The sequence below is a fragment of the Zootoca vivipara genome, chromosome 10 (genome assembly GCF_965207765.1).
Source record: "Zootoca vivipara chromosome 10, rZooViv2.hap1.1, whole genome shotgun sequence".
Lineage (NCBI taxonomy): Eukaryota > Metazoa > Chordata > Lepidosauria > Squamata > Lacertidae > Zootoca > Zootoca vivipara.
Genome location: NC_142593.1, coordinates 26,276,476 through 26,293,503, shown reverse-complemented (window position 1 = coordinate 26,293,503; position 17,028 = coordinate 26,276,476). Strand labels below are relative to the sequence as shown.

Sequence of the window (17,028 nt, the reverse complement as noted above, 5' to 3'; positions counted from 1 at the left end):
TCTGCATGCTAAAATGTATATACAGTACATAGTTTCCCACTTGAGAATGGGAGGGAAGGAAGCATTTTGAGAGCTGGCTGACTGGGTGACACATATAAACACCAGCATATATACTGCTTGGTTTTGCAGTGTTTGGGATTACAAAATTGATATACTCTTCAGCATAATATGATTTCCCTAGATGAGCAGCAGTGAATAAAATCAATGAAAAAATATTGCATAAAAAATGTTTACTATAAAATCATTAATAGTAGTAACAATAATATACAGTAAGAACAAGAAATTACAATATTAGTATACTGACATTGACATAGAACTACTTTAACCTTTGTCTGAAATTTTTGCTTTCTAGAGTGTTTATTTTCTCTGTTGCATTTCAGTCCTCTGTACAATATTTAAATACTGTATTTAATTTTGCATCATTATTTTGCTAGCTCCATATAATAGAAAATTTGATACTATTTAAGTCTTCTTCCTTCTAAGACATCATATATATCATTCAATGTATATTCGATGTATCTCATAAGTTCTTCTAAGTCTTTTTCTAAATAGCTAGTTGTAATACTTCCTACCCAATCATCAAACATGTTATATCCAACTCCGAAACCATCTGGCACAACTGGTCCAAACGCACCATGATTAATTGCTTCACTGCCTAATGTACTAGTTGAAATTATAACATGGTTTATGTTTTTGTAGGCTGGGTCATTATAAATATCAGGCATACGTCCACCTCTGCGCTGGACGAGGTACTTCAAGGCAAATAAATGGCGATCAAATCCTTGGCCTGGATTTAAAAAAAGGGCAAATACATAGAGTAAGTATTAAAACAACAACAGGGCTTACAGATCCTGCCTACTAAAAGAGGCCACAAATACTTGAAACCCACACATGAATGACCAAAAGCTCAGGTGAAAAGGAAAGTTAGCTAAGTTCACTAATTTCATTAGGTCTGCTCTGGATACAACCTAATGTACAGAAAGTGAGCTAGAACATTCTGATTATATACTTAGTAAATAAACTTTTCCATTCTAGTTATATGAAATAGAAAACACTATTTATGCATTGTTTTGTGAAAACACCTCCATTAAGTGATAGCTTTTAAATAGCTTTAAGCGGCTTCTTCTATCATTGACTTGATGCCGTTCCTAATTTTTATATTTTCCTGTTATCCTGGAATGACCTGCAACTTTGTCTAATGATGCCAGACAGCTAGACACCCATGAGTATCCCCAACGATACACTGAAATGTCTCCCCACTAAGCATAACCATATTTCATCTTACTAGGGGGTGTATGGCCACATTTGGTTTAGCATGACCTGCATGTGCCTACCTTCCTCCTGATCTTCTGTCTATATCTCCTTTCAGTTGGTTAAGAGCGTGGTGCTGATAAAGCCAAGGTTGCAGGTATGATCCCCGTATGGGACAGCTGCATAGTCCTTCATTGCAGGGGGTTGGACTAAATAACCCTCAGGGTCCCTTTCAACTCTACAGTTCTGTAATTCTCCCACAACTGAGCGGAGGAATTTAAAAGCGTTCATTGTTTTCTCTTAGATACAACTTTTCATTGTGTGGTTTAGCACTAATTAGTCTCAACAAACCAGCTTCATAATCTACCATATGTTTTCAAGTTGGTACATTTAATGGTAAACTATGGTCTGTGGTTTAGATGCAAAAAGGCAAATTTAAGGCTTCTAAGGTCCTCCAGGCTACAGGAGGAAATAGGAGGGGAAAGCATGTAAACCTGGAAGGAAGGTAGGCACATAAATGCCATCCTAAGACACTATTTAGCATGGCATCTGAATGTCTATGACTGTTAAGAAATACAGTATGCCGAATTTTAGAACATTCCTGTTTCATAGAGTATTTATTTTATTTAATCTTGAGCAGACATGGATAGGATTGTGCTGTCAATCTGTCAGCCTAACTTACCTCACAGGGTTGTTGTGAGGATAAAATGGGCATTGGAGAATGACAGATAATGCCTTGAGCTCCTCAGAGGAAGGGGGATGGATATATAAATGAAATAAAGTATGAAAAATATTACTGCATTCTGTATCTCTCAGCAAGGTCTTTAGTTAAATGAAGAAAAGCCAGAATGAATGTATCTCCATGTGAAAACTCCTAGGAAACATTACCCTTTCTGTAAGACAAGTCAAACAACAGAAACCCAATAGTATGAGAAAATGTTGAAAAGGCCTAACCTAATGTAGCTTCCAGCTGCAAGCGTTTATGATACTTCGAACATTCATCAATCATGTTTCTTATTTCTTCAGCGCTATGCTTCCCTCGTTGATCAATAAATGCAGCTGTACATTTTTTTGTGTACACAGATGTTGGTCGAATTGTTTCAGTGCGACCGTGCTTAAAAGCTGCAGTACTACATGCTTCGTAAGAAGGAAGAAGTTTTCCATACTGGTGATAGACAGCCATCTGACATGCAAGCTGAAACACAGCATCAGGGCTCAAATTTTGATTTATTAAATATTGTTTTCCAAACTTTTTATACTTAAGTGTTCTAACACAGAGCATTCCCCTTTTTTTATCAAATTTCTGAAGTGCAGCACTTATAGCAGATTTTATTGTGTGATCCATATTAAATTCAAGCTTGTCACATGATGTAACAAATAGAGCTGGACTGGCTTGTGGTACAAGAGCCGGGTGCTCTGTGCTGTCTCTATAGACTTCATTAACAAAACGCAGAATTGCAATTCCATCTCCCCAAGAGTGTTCAAAATTTATTCCTGCGGTACCATCACTAGTGACAATCAGACTAAAAGATTTGTCAAACCAGCGATTGAAACCATATCCATGAAGAAAACAATGAGTGAGTTCAACTTCATTTTTGGGGGAAGCTCTATCTAAGCAAAGACAAAATACAGCACTGTCAAGTTTCTTGAGGTTTTCTTCGTTACCTTTTTGAACAAGTTCCTGTCTTAGTGTTGCCCAGGTATTTCTATCTTCAGTTGTCAGGTAGCAAAGTTCAAACGGAGGCAAACGATCGGCATCATGTATTATTTGTGTTAAATGAGCCAGGATTTCAGATGGGTGTAGAATGTTACCAAAAGCATCCAATACTTCAAAAACATAGAGATGTCCATTTCTCATCACCAACAAATGTCTTGCAAATTCACTTGTGAACAATACATCTTTACTTAAATTAGGAATTCTAGTGCTGTTGAAGAGTGACTTATATTGTGACATGTCTAAAGGATATGCATTCACCAAATACGCTCCATACCAGGATATACTAGGTGGAAGAATACGGATAAAATGTTTGAATACTTTACTCTGACCCCATTTGCGATTGACATAATATATATCTGGCCGCAAATAGTTATTCTTCAGGCTGTTAAGAAATTTTAACGATGATACAACCAGATTTGTTGCTCTCACTATTTGCTTGTTGTATTCTGGTTTTGGATCAGGATTTAAAGTAATGAAAGGGTTGTAGTTTAAAACAACTGGATCTCTTGCAGAAAGATACATATCAAACCAGGGACCTATAAAAACAAAAACAATCCAGTTAAAAAAATGCACATTTGGCTCTTTGATATATCAAAGATAGTTGTACAACCAAATCCAAGAGGTCACCAGTGTGGATAACAATCACAGTCACGTGTGCCATTAAAGAAAAAAGTCTACCTTAAGAAAGTCGAAATCTTACCCAAATAAGAACAATTTTGGTGACACACACACACACACACACACACACACACACACACACACACACACCTCTCAAAAAGGATATTAGAGAGCTGGAATATGTGCAATTCACAAAATGATCAAGGGGCTGGAGCAACTTCCCTAGGCAGAAGATTTTTGTTTATGTTTTTTTTTTTGCTTAGAAAAAAAGCAGGCATAAGGGAAATAATAGACATGTACAAAAGTATGTGTGCTGTTGAAAAATTCAATACCCCAGAGTAATCAGTTGAAGCTGAATTTTAGGGAGATTCAGGACAGAGAAACAGAAATAACGTATTTCATGCAGGGTATTGGTAAACTATGGAATTTTGTTACCATGTAATGTAGTGATGGCTGACAACTTAATCAGCTCTACAGGGGGATTAGATGAATTTATGGAGGATAAACCTATCAATGATGGCTATATATTACCTCCAATATCAGAGGAAGTATGCCTCTAAATGCTAGTTGCTGGGAATCATAAGTGGGAGAGTGCTATAGTGCTTATGTCCTGCTTATGGGATTCCCATAGAGATTTACTTAGTCAACAGCAAAAGAGTGCTCAACTATACCGGCTTTTGGTCTGATCCAATAAGCTCTTCTTATATTGGTCAATATTTATTCACCTAATACTAACAGAATATGTGCATTCATTAAGCTAATGAATACTAAATAAGGATATTATCTGGGGAATATGCAACACACAGACTTGACTGTTCCAAAACTTGAAACAAAACCAGTGATTTAAGAACTTTGAAAAACACTGAAGATAATAATTAATATTTTTTTGTAGAGAGTAATAGAAGTGAAGACTGGTCATGCTTCTGAGGACTAAAAGATACAGAATAATGTGTAAATAGTCTACCAGACAGAAAGTTTCAGCAGAGGCACAGAGATTATTCAGCTGACCATTTTGAGTGCTTTTTCTGCTTGGATTATGTTTTGTCTGCAATTTGAAAATGAAAAGTGATCATGTGACAATTCTGTTATTCACCTAGATATCATGAGTGAACTAGCCATTGTGCAATCAACTTTTTAGGTTTTGGGATACAGCATTCAACTGCAGTCTCCACATGAAGTGGAATTCTTAAATGACTACTTCATCACAAATATATAATCTGGTGGGAAAAACAATCAGCACATAATGAGAGAGCATGGATGGTGAAAAATAATTCCTAAACTATCTCTGGAATAAACATCAATAATAGTAAGAAAGTTCATGGGTATTTTTTTTAATTGCAAGAAAATTAAAAACCAACCTGCTATATAACTTGTATGCTTATTAAGTCTATCATGTTCCAGAAGATCACGATGTAGTAACCTCCCTTCTCCAGCTTCAAACTTTCTAGCAATTTTTTCAGTATTTCTAGAAATTGAAAAAGTGTAACTCATCTTAGCACTGGATTTTAACAGCATTTATTATAATAAATTTTAATATTTAGTTAATATGGTTCCCTTTTATGTAATACATATATACAATATATAGTGCCATCCTTACACACCTTGACATTAATGTGGGTTGTGCAGGAGCAGTGTTTCAACAAATCACACATTAAATAAACATCACAGGAAATTAATGGATGAAGTAAATATGACTCTGAAAAGAGTCAGGTTAGGTGTGCTCCTTAATCAAAATCAAGGCTAACTAATATTGTAAATAGAAATTGTTGTAATTCCAGGCTTGGAGTTTTTGAGGGAGTAAATGTTTATATGAATTCTGTTTAGGAGTCCATAAAGAGAGTTTGCTTTGACAAATCTTCCTGATCTTGCTGCATGAATCATTGACCTGGATTATTCAACACAAATTCCAGGTCCCCTATGGTGTCTACAAATTCCATAGAACTCAGAAGAGTCTTCCACAGTGCATGTGGAAAGAACCTGAGGTGGGACTGGTCTCTCTTATCAGGGGCCTTAACAGCTAGGTTTTAGAGAAGCAGAAGCAGCAAAATGACTTGGGCTGTTTCTGCCACCTCTCAAACCCAGTATGAAGTGACACCAGAACCCCTCTCCCTAGTTCCTTCAGCAAAAGAAGGCAGAAGAAGCAGAAGTCCTTCCCTAGTGTCCTGTGCCACTTCTGATTCTCCAAAGCTGAGCAGGAAACTCCCTTGCATAATCTGAACACACCAAAGAATTTGGGGGAAGGGGGAGAGGAAGTGCACTGCCAACCAAAAACAAGGGCTGGACCCCTAATTATTAGTGAAACAGCACCATCAACATACATGTCCCAAGTAAGTGTGCAAAGGATTGCATCTTAGATTGTTTTCCTTCAGCTAGGGATGAAAACTGTGCTTTTAAGTCAAAGGTTTCACAGAAATTGTGGTTTCTGAGGAGCGGGAAGCGGCACCATACATTTGTTCTGGGAAGGAGTTACCAGTAAATATAAGAAGCTATTTTACATTGAGTCAGAGAATACGTCCAGTTGGCTCAGGCTGTGTATACACAACAGTTTAGTGAAGAACCACTGGAGACTGTGTAGTTATTGTTTTCCCCCCTACATATTCCACACACAATCTAGATCTATTTAATATTTTTTTATTTTGGGGCCCCCTGAAAAGTGCTTCTTGAGAAATTGGTTCCATTTTGAAAATAAAAGCTCATTGCAGATTGATTCTGCATTACCCCACAATGTGTCCATTTGAAAAAAGACAAAAACAAGATGTAGGCGGTCCTGGCAATGTGTGTGTGTATCAACAACTGCTCAATATTTTTGTGGGTGGGCCTATATCAAGATCACAATCACCACTTCCTTCTTCATTCACCTGGGACATGCGCAGGGAGGAAAAGTCATGGATAAGCTAAACAAGGCATGGGTTTTCAAATGGGTACTAAGTAATCACACCAAACCTTGTGGCTGGCTGGATCTAGAATCAATATTATCATTATTATTATTAATTTGTAACCTGCCCATCTAACTGGGTTGCCCCAGCCACTCTAGGCGGCTTCCAGCATATATATAAAACACAATAAAACATTAAACCTGAAAAAGCTTCCCTATACATAGCTGCCTTCAGATGTTTCCTAAATGTTATATACAGTAATTACTCATCTCCTTAACATCTGGTGGGTGGCGCCACAACTGAGAAGGCCCTCTGCCTGGTTCCCTGTAACCTCACTTCTCGCAGTGTGAGGACCGCCAGAAGGGCAGTATACAGGGCTGAGGCCGTTTAGGGCTTTAAAGGTCAGCACCAGCCCTTTGAATTGTGCTCGGAAATGTACTGGGAGCCAATGTAGCTTTTTCAGGACAGGGTCATGTGGTCTCAGCAGCTACTCCCAATCACCATTCTAGCTGCCGCATTCTGGATTACAAATTGCAGTTTCCGAGTCACCTTCAAAGCTAGCCCCACGTAGAGGCATCGCAGTAGTCCAAGCGGGAGATAAGCAGCGCATCAAGACTGAAAGCAGCATGTTGAGGACAGGCATTAACAATTCTTGATCAAGAAAGGTTACGTTTTTGTGATACAAATGGGTTAGTGTGTACACAGCCTTTGTCTTATTTCTACACTAACTAGTAGCATCTCTGCAGGGTTTCAGACAAGATGCTGAAGATTGAACCTGGGACAATCAGTATGCCAAGCATACAACAGCTCTTCCTATTGGCATGGAGCACCAATAGAAAACACATACAGAGCCATACAAGAGAGTAGATGTTTAAGCAGCTGCTGGTGGTAGAGCTGGAGAGCAAATGTTAATTTTTGTGTTTACATCTGACATATTGTAATAATTGCAAGTGTCATTTCTTGTACCTGTACTCTTCTTCATTCAATAGTGGCTTCTGGGCAGCTAAATATCTATTAATAGTATCCTCCAGTTTTGGAATAGGCAATCTACAAATGGATATTGACAAATTATAGATCCGGCACATAAATCCTCAGAGATTACTACCTCCCCTTCAATGTACCAGCCCACCTGTTCATTCATATTTAAATTAATAATTTATGGCACATAGACACGTAATTTATAGATTACCTGGAGTGGGGGAGAATACTCTTTTAATTTGCAAAGCCTTTGTTGCCTGATCACCCAGAGGTGATTCTTACTTGCCACAAGTATTATTTTAAAAAATTAAAGACAATTTAAATGATGAAGACACCCGAGCCTCTTCTCTACAAATGTTAAAAACAGTAAGAGTGGAAAGATTACTAGTTCTGTTTCCACACTGATACATTCACACTTAATTTTTATGCCTTCTAAGACTTAAAGGATATAATGCACAATGAAAATCAGAGGAAGCAAAATCATTCACATATCTGGGACCCCCTACAGTAGCAAACCAGCAGTGCCTCACTCATACTGATTTATATCTGCAATGTCAGCAGGTGAGGACCAGTATGAGCTATCCCCATGCTCACAGACACATGCACAGATACACAACAAAATTTTGTCCTGTGAGGATCAGAAGCGCTGAAACACTTGTCTCCTACAAAAAAACATCTTATTTCAAGCAGCTTAATGCTTCCTACAATCCTGCAGCATAATCAGGATGGTTAAAGAGTTATTAAATGCTGCACACTTTCCACATGTGCACTACATCCATTTACGGATTGTGAGCAGCCATTGAACAGGGTGCAACTACTCCAGTAAACTAGACATATTAAGGCGTAATTAGTCTTAATGTTTAGGTTTAGCAAGTAAACTAATATGAAATTAGTTTTAATAGAACAAATGTTAGGTGGACAGATGTGCACACAATGTCAATAAATATTATTTATTAAAAAATCAATGAAGGAATCCTTCTCAGGTCCTTCTTCTGCCCAGGACATGCATGAGCGCATCGGCTGCTGCAGTTTGTGTGTCGTGCGAATGCTCCCTGCAGTCCTCCAGGAGATGGAAAGAGGCTAGTTTGACCTCCGGTTTGCTAATAAAACTGAATTACAGTGTCAAAAAATGATGCACGCCTAAAAAGCGTGTCACCAACATGAAAAGCTTGGAAAGCTCTGGGCTTTGCTAATGCCCCTTATCAGTGCTTCATCTCTGCCTGGTGTACCCACAATGGATCCTAGTGTTAAGCTGGCATGCACAAAAAGTATTGTGGTGCCTTGGCGCCTAAGAGCGTGATCCTATCTGTTTACCGGAAAATTTACTTCCACAAAGCTCAACCAACTTACCCTAAAATAAGTGGCCATAGGATTACAACCCAATATACTGCACAGCATAAGCTTCTGCAGATGGTAACTACATTATTATTTAAGGTGACAGCTTTTAAAAGTGGTCCTGAGACGACTCACAATGCAAAAGTGCAACGTGGTCAAAGAAATCTTACTTATATTTTGCCCTTCAGGGTGGAATGAGGAACTCACTCAAGTAGGATCAACCTCAAGCACTCTGCCCAGCAAGCGGGCCAGCTTTCATTTGGGTTGCTTTGTTGCGTTTGCTCTTAAGTGCAAATTACTGTGCATACAGGTGAAACTCGGAAAATTAGAATATCATCAAAAAGTGTATTTATTTCAGTAACGCAACTTAAAAGGTGAAACCAATATATGAGATAGATGCATGACCTGCAAAGGAAGATATGTCAAGCCTTTATTTGTTGCAATTGTAATTATTTGTCCTTAGGCAGGTCAATTATAAATGGAATGCAATTAATGAAATGTAATAGCGATGTTTATGTTTATTTTTGTATTATTGTAACTATTTGTTTTATTACTGTAGAATTTCCGAAAGAAAGCATTTGTAAAAATAAATAATAATAATAATAATAATAATAATAATAATAATAATAATAATAAAGTTGCATTACTGAAATAAATGCACTTTTTGAAGATATTCTAATTTTCCGAGTTTCACCTGTATATTAACCCCCCCCCTTGGGAACTGGAACGAGTGGCTTTTTGGGAGAGCAGAAGGAGGAAGAAGGCACGAGGGGCCTGCTCGCCTTCCCGCTTCTTCGTCTTCTTCTTCCTCCTCCTCGGCTCCGCTTTCTACCTCACACACCCTCCCCACTCCCTGCAAGTCTGGAGCAACGGCGACGCGGGGGAACCTGGGCAAGCTGGGCTGGAAGTGCATGGTAGGAATGGTGCTCCGGTGCACGAAGTGATGGTCCGTGTCCTGCTCCGACACGATGCCTTCCAGCTGCCCCACGGTCTTCCAGTAGCGGCGGCTCCTGGCCGCGCTGCTCCACAGGGCCGCGGCGCCCCACCGGGGCCTCGCTCGGTGCATGTCACGTTGAGAAGGAGGGGAGGGGGAGCGGGCGGAGGAGCAGAGCGGGCGCCAAACCGATCCTCGCCGGCACGCGCTTCTTAGAATGGCGGCAAACGGCCGCGGCGGGTGGGGAAGCGGGGTGCCCGCTCGGGCAGTAACCAGGGCAACGCGAGGGAGCGCGAGAGGCCGTTGCGCTTCTGCAGAGGCGGCGCGGGCGAGCGCTGAGGCGGCCTTGTTCTTTGAGTCTCCCCTCATGGCCCCCTCGTCTCGTGCTCTTTTCTTCCTCTTCTTCTTCTGGCCGGGGGTGGGTGGAGCTTCTCCCCCGCCTCATATTTTATTCCACCTTGGTCGGTGTATGACTGTTCCTACGTCACCCGTTTTACCATGCAGTGCCGGATTTAAGTATAAGCTAGATTAGGGCCCCACTCTCTTGAGCCCCCCCCCCCCAAATTATTGGAAAAAGAACACTGGATGTACATTTCCAAAATATAATATAAAAAACAAATAAAACCTACATACAGCAACAGTGTTTTGTGTTGTGTAGGCTCCTATGATGTAAGTAATGGGCCCCGCCTGCTAGCCTTCTCCCTAAAATATCATTGGTTTGCTCATTTCTATATATAGGGTTGTATTTCACAAAGACAGGAGTGCCTGGCATGCTCTGGTCCATGGGGTCACGAAGAGTCGAACACGACTAAACGACTAAACAACTACATTTCACTATTAATATACTTCTTTTTAATTGTATTTCAGTTCAACAATTGCTTTGATAAAATACATATTTTGTTATGTGCAAATGGCTTTAGATACCTATTATTAGGTCGATAAATTACCATATAGCATATATTCAACACAAAAAAACAGTATCGAACACCCGCCCCCCCTCTTTCTGCAATCAGCCTAATGAAGCATGCTGAGGATAGTTCCACAATACTGTATAAATAAGGTCACTCGTATTTTTTAATGTGTAAATACACTTGCAGCCTCAAAGAGAAGACTCATGGGTGTATCCAAAGGGGGTGGGCAGGGTGGGAGTCCCCCCCCCATCAAGAAAAAAACTTAACTAACTGAGATTCTTCCCCCCCCCAACAAAAGCCTGCCCTCCCCCAACAAAAATCCTGGCTACGTCCGTGTCTGCAGCCTGTATGTTTTTATAGGAATTAATTGCATATTTTATTTTGGAAAGCAACACATTGCACAACCCAGAAGTAGTACCGGTATTTCAACGCCTCCTGCCTTTGCTGCATTTATTAAGGATTAAAAACAAAGCAAACAGGAAGGCTCCTCTCATGTGTATCCACTATATATAGGTAAAGCTACAAGCTAGGCGCACAGTTTTAGAAACTACAAAGCGTTTGCCAAACACTTCTGAGAAACGCGGCCTGTCGGAATTAGCAATAGTAATTCTAGACATATGCCAACAGATCCAGCAGTGTTAGCAAAAAAGGGAGAACTTCTGGCTGTACATGCTGGACACATTAACACCACATGACCTCAGCCTAGTGGGTGGTACCAGCACCCTTGATGGAACGAAGGCTTTCTGAGCATCCTCAAAGGTATCTTAACTACCACCTGTGGAACAGCATCATTTTTATCAGAGCGACTGATGAAGGTGGAAGCCAAAATGTTTTACTGTAAATAAAATTAAGATTTCTGTTTAGTCCTTGTAATAAATATGTGCTACAGGAACCAGACCAACCTTGTCTGAAGTGCTCTTCGTTGCTTTTACTCCCCCCCCCATATTTGGTATACATACTGTGGTATCCAACTAAGTTCTGCTCAGAGTTAACCCATTTAAACTAATGCCTAAGCTATGTCAATTACTTATAATGGATCTACTCTTGAGTATAACACATTGGGGACAGCCCATATTGTTGCATCCATCTAAGTTAAAGTCCATTGATTTCAATGGGTCTGCAACTTAAGTTAATATTATTACTGTTAAGAATTTTTTTATACAGTATAGCAAAATTGATTTGCAGTAGCTTTGCTAGGAGCAGGTTTTTTTTTTAAATTAAGAGCCTCATAAAACACCTACAGTATTTCTCTTTTTAAACGGTAACAGACATAGTGAACAAATTCTTACTGAACAAAATATACTTTATTTAGAGACCACATCTTTTAAAAAATCATATATATTTACAATCAAATATAAGATGCAATTCAACCTTCCTATTAATAACAAAGCATGATGCTGCATCTGAAACGCCTTTTTTTTTTCAAAACAACGGCTCTGTTGTGCCAGTGAAAGGTCTGAAAGCAAATGTTTTAAACTGAGGGCATTTCTTTCTTGAGTGTTGACGCCTCTGCCCCAGCTCGGGCTGGCCACCTTCCCGCATTTGGGAATGACTGGAAGTGGATTGGCTGCCAGTGAGCTCATGTATTTATGGATCTCTTTCCCGCTAGTAGCAGCAACAGCAATGTACCACGTAGGCTCGTTCCGTTCGGTGAGATGCTGCTGTTCCCAACGCCACACTTTGTTTTTCTCTCTCCCTCTGCTGACCTGACCGTATTATGTTGGCTCTGCAGAAATGTCGAGCCGCTCTTCCCTTTGCGGGTGCTAATACCCTTTGTTGGTAGGGTTTACTGACGTCACGAGGCAAATGGCTGAGCTCGAAGCTGGGAGCTGCTGAGTTTACGTGCCGGTTTCACCTTCGGCAGCAGCGAGCTGTTGTCACAGAGAGCTAACGCTCATTTTCGACTTGCAGAGAAGGGATTGCTGAATAGGAGGAGGACGGTGGCGGAAGCACCCCACGGCCGTCGACGGGGTGAATGAAACAACCTCAGGAAATGGAGAAAGAATAAACCCAAGAGGCTTTGGATTTATAATGCAAGCAGCTTTTGCAGGATCCATAGTCACCTTGCTCTCCTGCTTTTGGATTTAAGATCATGTACGTGGGTTGTGTTATTTATTCCTTGAGTGTTTCCTGTCTCTGGCAAAAACAAAAACACAAAAAAACCGTGTGCCTTGAGAAAATAATAATGATTCTTCTTGTCACTTGAAAAACATCATTTGCTTCCCCCCCCTCTTCTCCCCTTCCCACATTCTCTTCATTTCGTCATAATAGATGTTTGATACCAGCAGATTAAAAACATTGTTTATTTGTAGGTCCGTTCACGTTGTAGCTTTTGGAAATGAAAGAGGTGGCTTTTCCGAGGATGATCAGCAGAGGAGTCTGATTTGGACCTATCTTGGGAGAAGTGCTCTGGTTTCAGAGACTGACAGCAGCTTGTTGTTAAACTCTGCCAACTATGTTAGAAATCCTGCATTCACCGAATATCAAGCCTGTGTGTTTGGAAATGTCAGATTGGTGGTACATGACTGTCCTCTCTGGGTAAGATACTGTAATATGAAGTTAACAGAGCCATCTTAAATGTATTTACTCAGAGGTCCCATTGAGTTCCAAGGGGTTTACTTCCTTGTAATTATGCTAATATTGTAGCTTTTCAGTGCAATCCTAATCTTGTCCCCTGAAGTAAGTCCTATTGAATTCAGTGGGGCTTACTCCCAGGTAAGTGGAGTTAGGATTGCTGCCTTAGTTTGGTCAACTTCTAAACCAGTATAAGGTTATTAGAATACAGTATAGCTTAATAGAAAAAGAGAACTGAAAATACTATCTTCTGTAAATTACTGCCATTTGAATAAGTTCATTCCTTAAAGAAACGTGAAAAGATCAAAAGAAAGAGGACTATCACCTGCTGTTCTGATATGGAAGTTGTGTTTCAGAGAAGAAACACATCTTGGAGGGTTGAAAAACTGTTTTTTCATGCAGACATTTAGCTGGAACTAATAGAACAGTAAAGCAGTTTAACCAACTAATTTTCTATGAGGTTTTCAGCTTTGAATTTGATTGACAGTTGCATGATTATAAAGTTTTGAAAAGTGTGCATGTTCTGTTATTTATTTTTGTAATAAGTTGACCATATACCAATTTGGCTCTTAATAGTGTTTCTGGAGTTAATGATAGGGTCAGTTATCAGGAATCGTATTTATAACTTTTTCATAAGACCTTGGGTAAATTATATTGGTTCAACTTACGGTTCTGTTAGTAAATTTCATTCATTTCACTTAAAGAGATCTCCCTCCCTACCCTCATTCCTTGTATGCAACATCTTCATTTACAGATATTCTATAAAAAAAATCATGGCTTCCCAACCACACTTAGGCTGCACCAAAAGCACACCACCATCATTTTTGGAGTGTTTGTGTATGCATTTAATAGGAACAAGGTGATGTCAGTAGAATGAAAGAAAGGGGAAGAAAGGCAGACACATGCAGTTTAAAATTTAAACATGGGTGCCATGGTTGAAGACTATGGTTCTTTAGAAATTCCTAAATGTTTTGAGATGGCATGCATCGAGGAACATCTTTTGAGTGACTGAACGGTTGGTTATTTTGGAGTTGACTCTAAAAATGTAACATACAGTATATTGTAAACAGGAATCTATTCCCTGTTTGGATGTGGACCACACTCTTTGGACCTTTTCCAAAAAGCAGGTTATAATTTTGATACCCACCCTCTTTAGTGCCATTATATTTGCAACTCCTTGGAATGGAAGAAGAGGGGTAATCTTGTTGCTGAGACATAGCCATTTTCAACATATTGGGATAGGTGTTGTATAGCAGAAGTGCACAGTGTCTGAAGAAAGTACAGTATATGGAAACCAGGGAAAACAAAAAATAATTTAAATGGCAGGGCAATTAAAGTACAAAGTGGCACTGGTAGAATGAAGAGTTACTATTGTGTTAAAGGTAAAGGGGCCCCTGACCATCAGGTCCAGTCATGTCCGACTCTGGGGTTGCGGCGCTCATCTCGCTCTATAGGCCGAGGGAGCCAGCGTTTGTCCGCAGACAGCTTTCGGGTCATGTGGCCAGCATGACAAAGCTGCTTCTGGCGAAAGCAGAGCAGCGCACAGAAACGCCGTTTACCTTCCCGCCGGAGCGGTCCCTATTTATCTACTTGCACTTTGATGTGCTTTCGAACTGCTAGGTGGGCAGGAGCTGGGACCGAGCAATGGGAGCTCACCCCATTGCAGGGAATCGAACTGCCGACCTTCTGATCAGCAAGCCCTAGACTCCGTGGTTTAACCCACAGCGCCACCTGGGTTACTACTCTTCATTACATTGTTGTTGTAAGCATTATTAAGTAGTGAAACCATGATCATACAACTTCAGTGCAATAGTTGCTGTTGTAGGGGAGAAATTGAATTTTCATAGTAACTCAATAATGAAGCTTTATTTTAGGGAACATTCAAATCCGTGAACTGATGCAGTAGATGAAAAGGGTCCCCTGTATCCCTGGCATATGTGTACCATGTGCCCAAAACCACATTGTCTAGGAAGAACTTTTGTTGTGTTATAGATCCTATCGCTTAAGAGAATTCTGGAGATTTTACAGATTTAAAAAGTGATTAATTACAAATAATGTTAAGGTATCTCTTGCCTCATGACAAATCCTGAGGACAATGTTTAAAAATTCATTCTGAACTATTAAATCAAGAATGAATAACATGGTCTAGACCTGTACCCACAGTTAAAAACATGAAATCAATTGAACAGCTTCACACAAAGCATTCATATTTGTAGTTTTTCTGATCATATGTGCAGAACAGTGATTTAAGATCTTTACCCTTTCACAATCTGTGCTGTGCAATGATCAGTATATGCATACATATGTCTGTGTATGGAAACATGCAGAGACAACTGACAGTCAACATTATTGATTCATCTGACCTTGCATTTACTGTCTGGAACACAATGCAATCAAGTTGGCTTACTTCTGCTATTTATTATTAGTGTTGAAAACTAGTATTTTATGCACATCTCAAATTGTTTGATTAAATGCCACATTCCTATACTGTATATGTCTACCTAGAAATAAACTAATTCCTAGGTGCAGTGTCAGCTTTCTTCAGACATAATGTTTTTGCAGCACTTTATCTGAGCTTTCCAGATACAGTATTTACAAGTCAGGCAGCAACTCTCGAGATTGCCATGTTGATCAGTCTACAGGGTGGTAGAAATATTAGCACATATAGGATAATTGCTGTTGTGCAAGAGTAGTAGCAATAGTTCCAGATCCTATGGGTAAGAGGTACTTTTTAGATATAAAATACTTCCCGTGTTGTTAACTTGTTTGTTGCAAGTAAAGCAAACAGGTGAGACCTGTAACAAACCATTGTAGCGTGAATTGTGCCTGTTTAGTGTTCAGTAAGTTACTCATGCCCTTTTCCAGGGAACACTATTTCTCTCCCTCTTCCACCCAGTCAACATTCTGTGGCACGGAGCATGCTCAGTCCTTACTGGGCTATTTCTGGGGTTCCCTCCCTTAGGGTTTTCTCCTAAAGGTGGGGTGGTGTTTTTTTTGCACTTTTGCAAACCTTTCTGTTTCTCTCTTCCTTGAGTATGGGTGGTGCTGCTTTGGGTACACAAGGATCCACATCCATCTCTGAACTTCTGAAATGGAGGGAATTGATATCTAGAAGGACCTAACTATCGTGGCCTAAGAAGTATATCAAGGTTCCTAATGTGCCTGCAGAAGTCTGGGATTTCAGCATAGTTGCTCTCTAATTGGGCAAATATTTGATCAACATTTAGAATGGTGGGGTGAAGAATGTACAAAGATATGCCCGTGAATTAAAACTTCTCAGTGCATTCATTCACTAAACAAGTTTTAATGCATTAATTTTGGTTTTATTAATCTTCCAGATCTTGTTTTCTGTGTCTTCGGTTTTCACATTTCTCTGTTCCTTTTCTGTTTCTGTTCCCGTCTTGCGTTTACTTCCCACAAATCTAAACATTCTGAATTTATCTCATTCTCTATTTTGTCTAGTGTTATTTAGAATGTTGGGAAGTCTCATGCTAATCTCAAATTGTTGTGCTATTTCTGCACTTCTGCAGACTGGAATTTTACAAACTGAAAAATAAGGAGAGCAGGAGATTACTTTGAAAGCCTTTCATCAGCTGGTAATAAGTATACATTGCATAAGAAGCAAGGACATTGGACTGGCCTTTCCATTCTCTAGTAGTGAACTTTCCAGAATACTACTGGAGAAACAAATGTAGAATATCCGGTGGCCTTTGTTTGTAAGAATAAACAAAAGATTGTCATTCTCCATACTTGGACCTTCAGAATTTTATTATAATAATTGAAATAAGAGAATGAGGGAAAGTGCCAGTCAAAGGGAGTATTGGAGTGCAGATT

At 39.7% G+C, this 17,028-nt stretch overlaps 2 protein-coding genes across 4 annotated transcripts in view; one reads left to right on the top strand and one right to left on the bottom strand.

Annotated features, from left to right (window-relative positions):
• Positions 1-213: 213 nt before the first annotated feature.
• Positions 214-11,509, bottom strand: LOC118076851 (carnitine O-palmitoyltransferase 2, mitochondrial-like). Of its 2 annotated transcripts, XM_035099989.3 has the most exons (5): positions 9,663-11,509; positions 7,429-7,509; positions 4,945-5,051; positions 2,206-3,504; positions 214-787 (listed from the first exon to the last, which is right to left on the bottom strand). In XM_035099989.3, the coding sequence occupies exons 1-5, from the start codon at positions 10,076-10,078 to the stop codon at positions 459-461; spliced, it is 2,232 nt and encodes a 743-aa protein (XP_034955880.2). In that variant the 5' UTR covers positions 10,079-11,509; the 3' UTR covers positions 214-458. The 2 variants fall into 2 exon arrangements, with proteins under 2 accessions (XP_034955880.2, XP_088509055.1); XM_088652929.1 differs by lacking the exon at positions 7,429-7,509.
• Positions 11,510-12,417: 908 nt separating this feature from the next.
• RHOBTB3 (Rho related BTB domain containing 3) overlaps positions 12,418-17,028 on the top strand; it is a 32,874-nt gene continuing 28,263 nt past the window's right edge. For both annotated transcript variants that reach the window (XM_035100128.3, XM_088652930.1), the window contains exons 1-2: positions 12,418-12,714; positions 12,933-13,158. In XM_035100128.3, the coding sequence (XP_034956019.1) occupies positions 12,713-12,714; positions 12,933-13,158 (228 nt within the window). In that variant the 5' untranslated portion in view covers positions 12,418-12,712. The remainder of the gene's footprint in view (positions 12,715-12,932; positions 13,159-17,028) is intronic.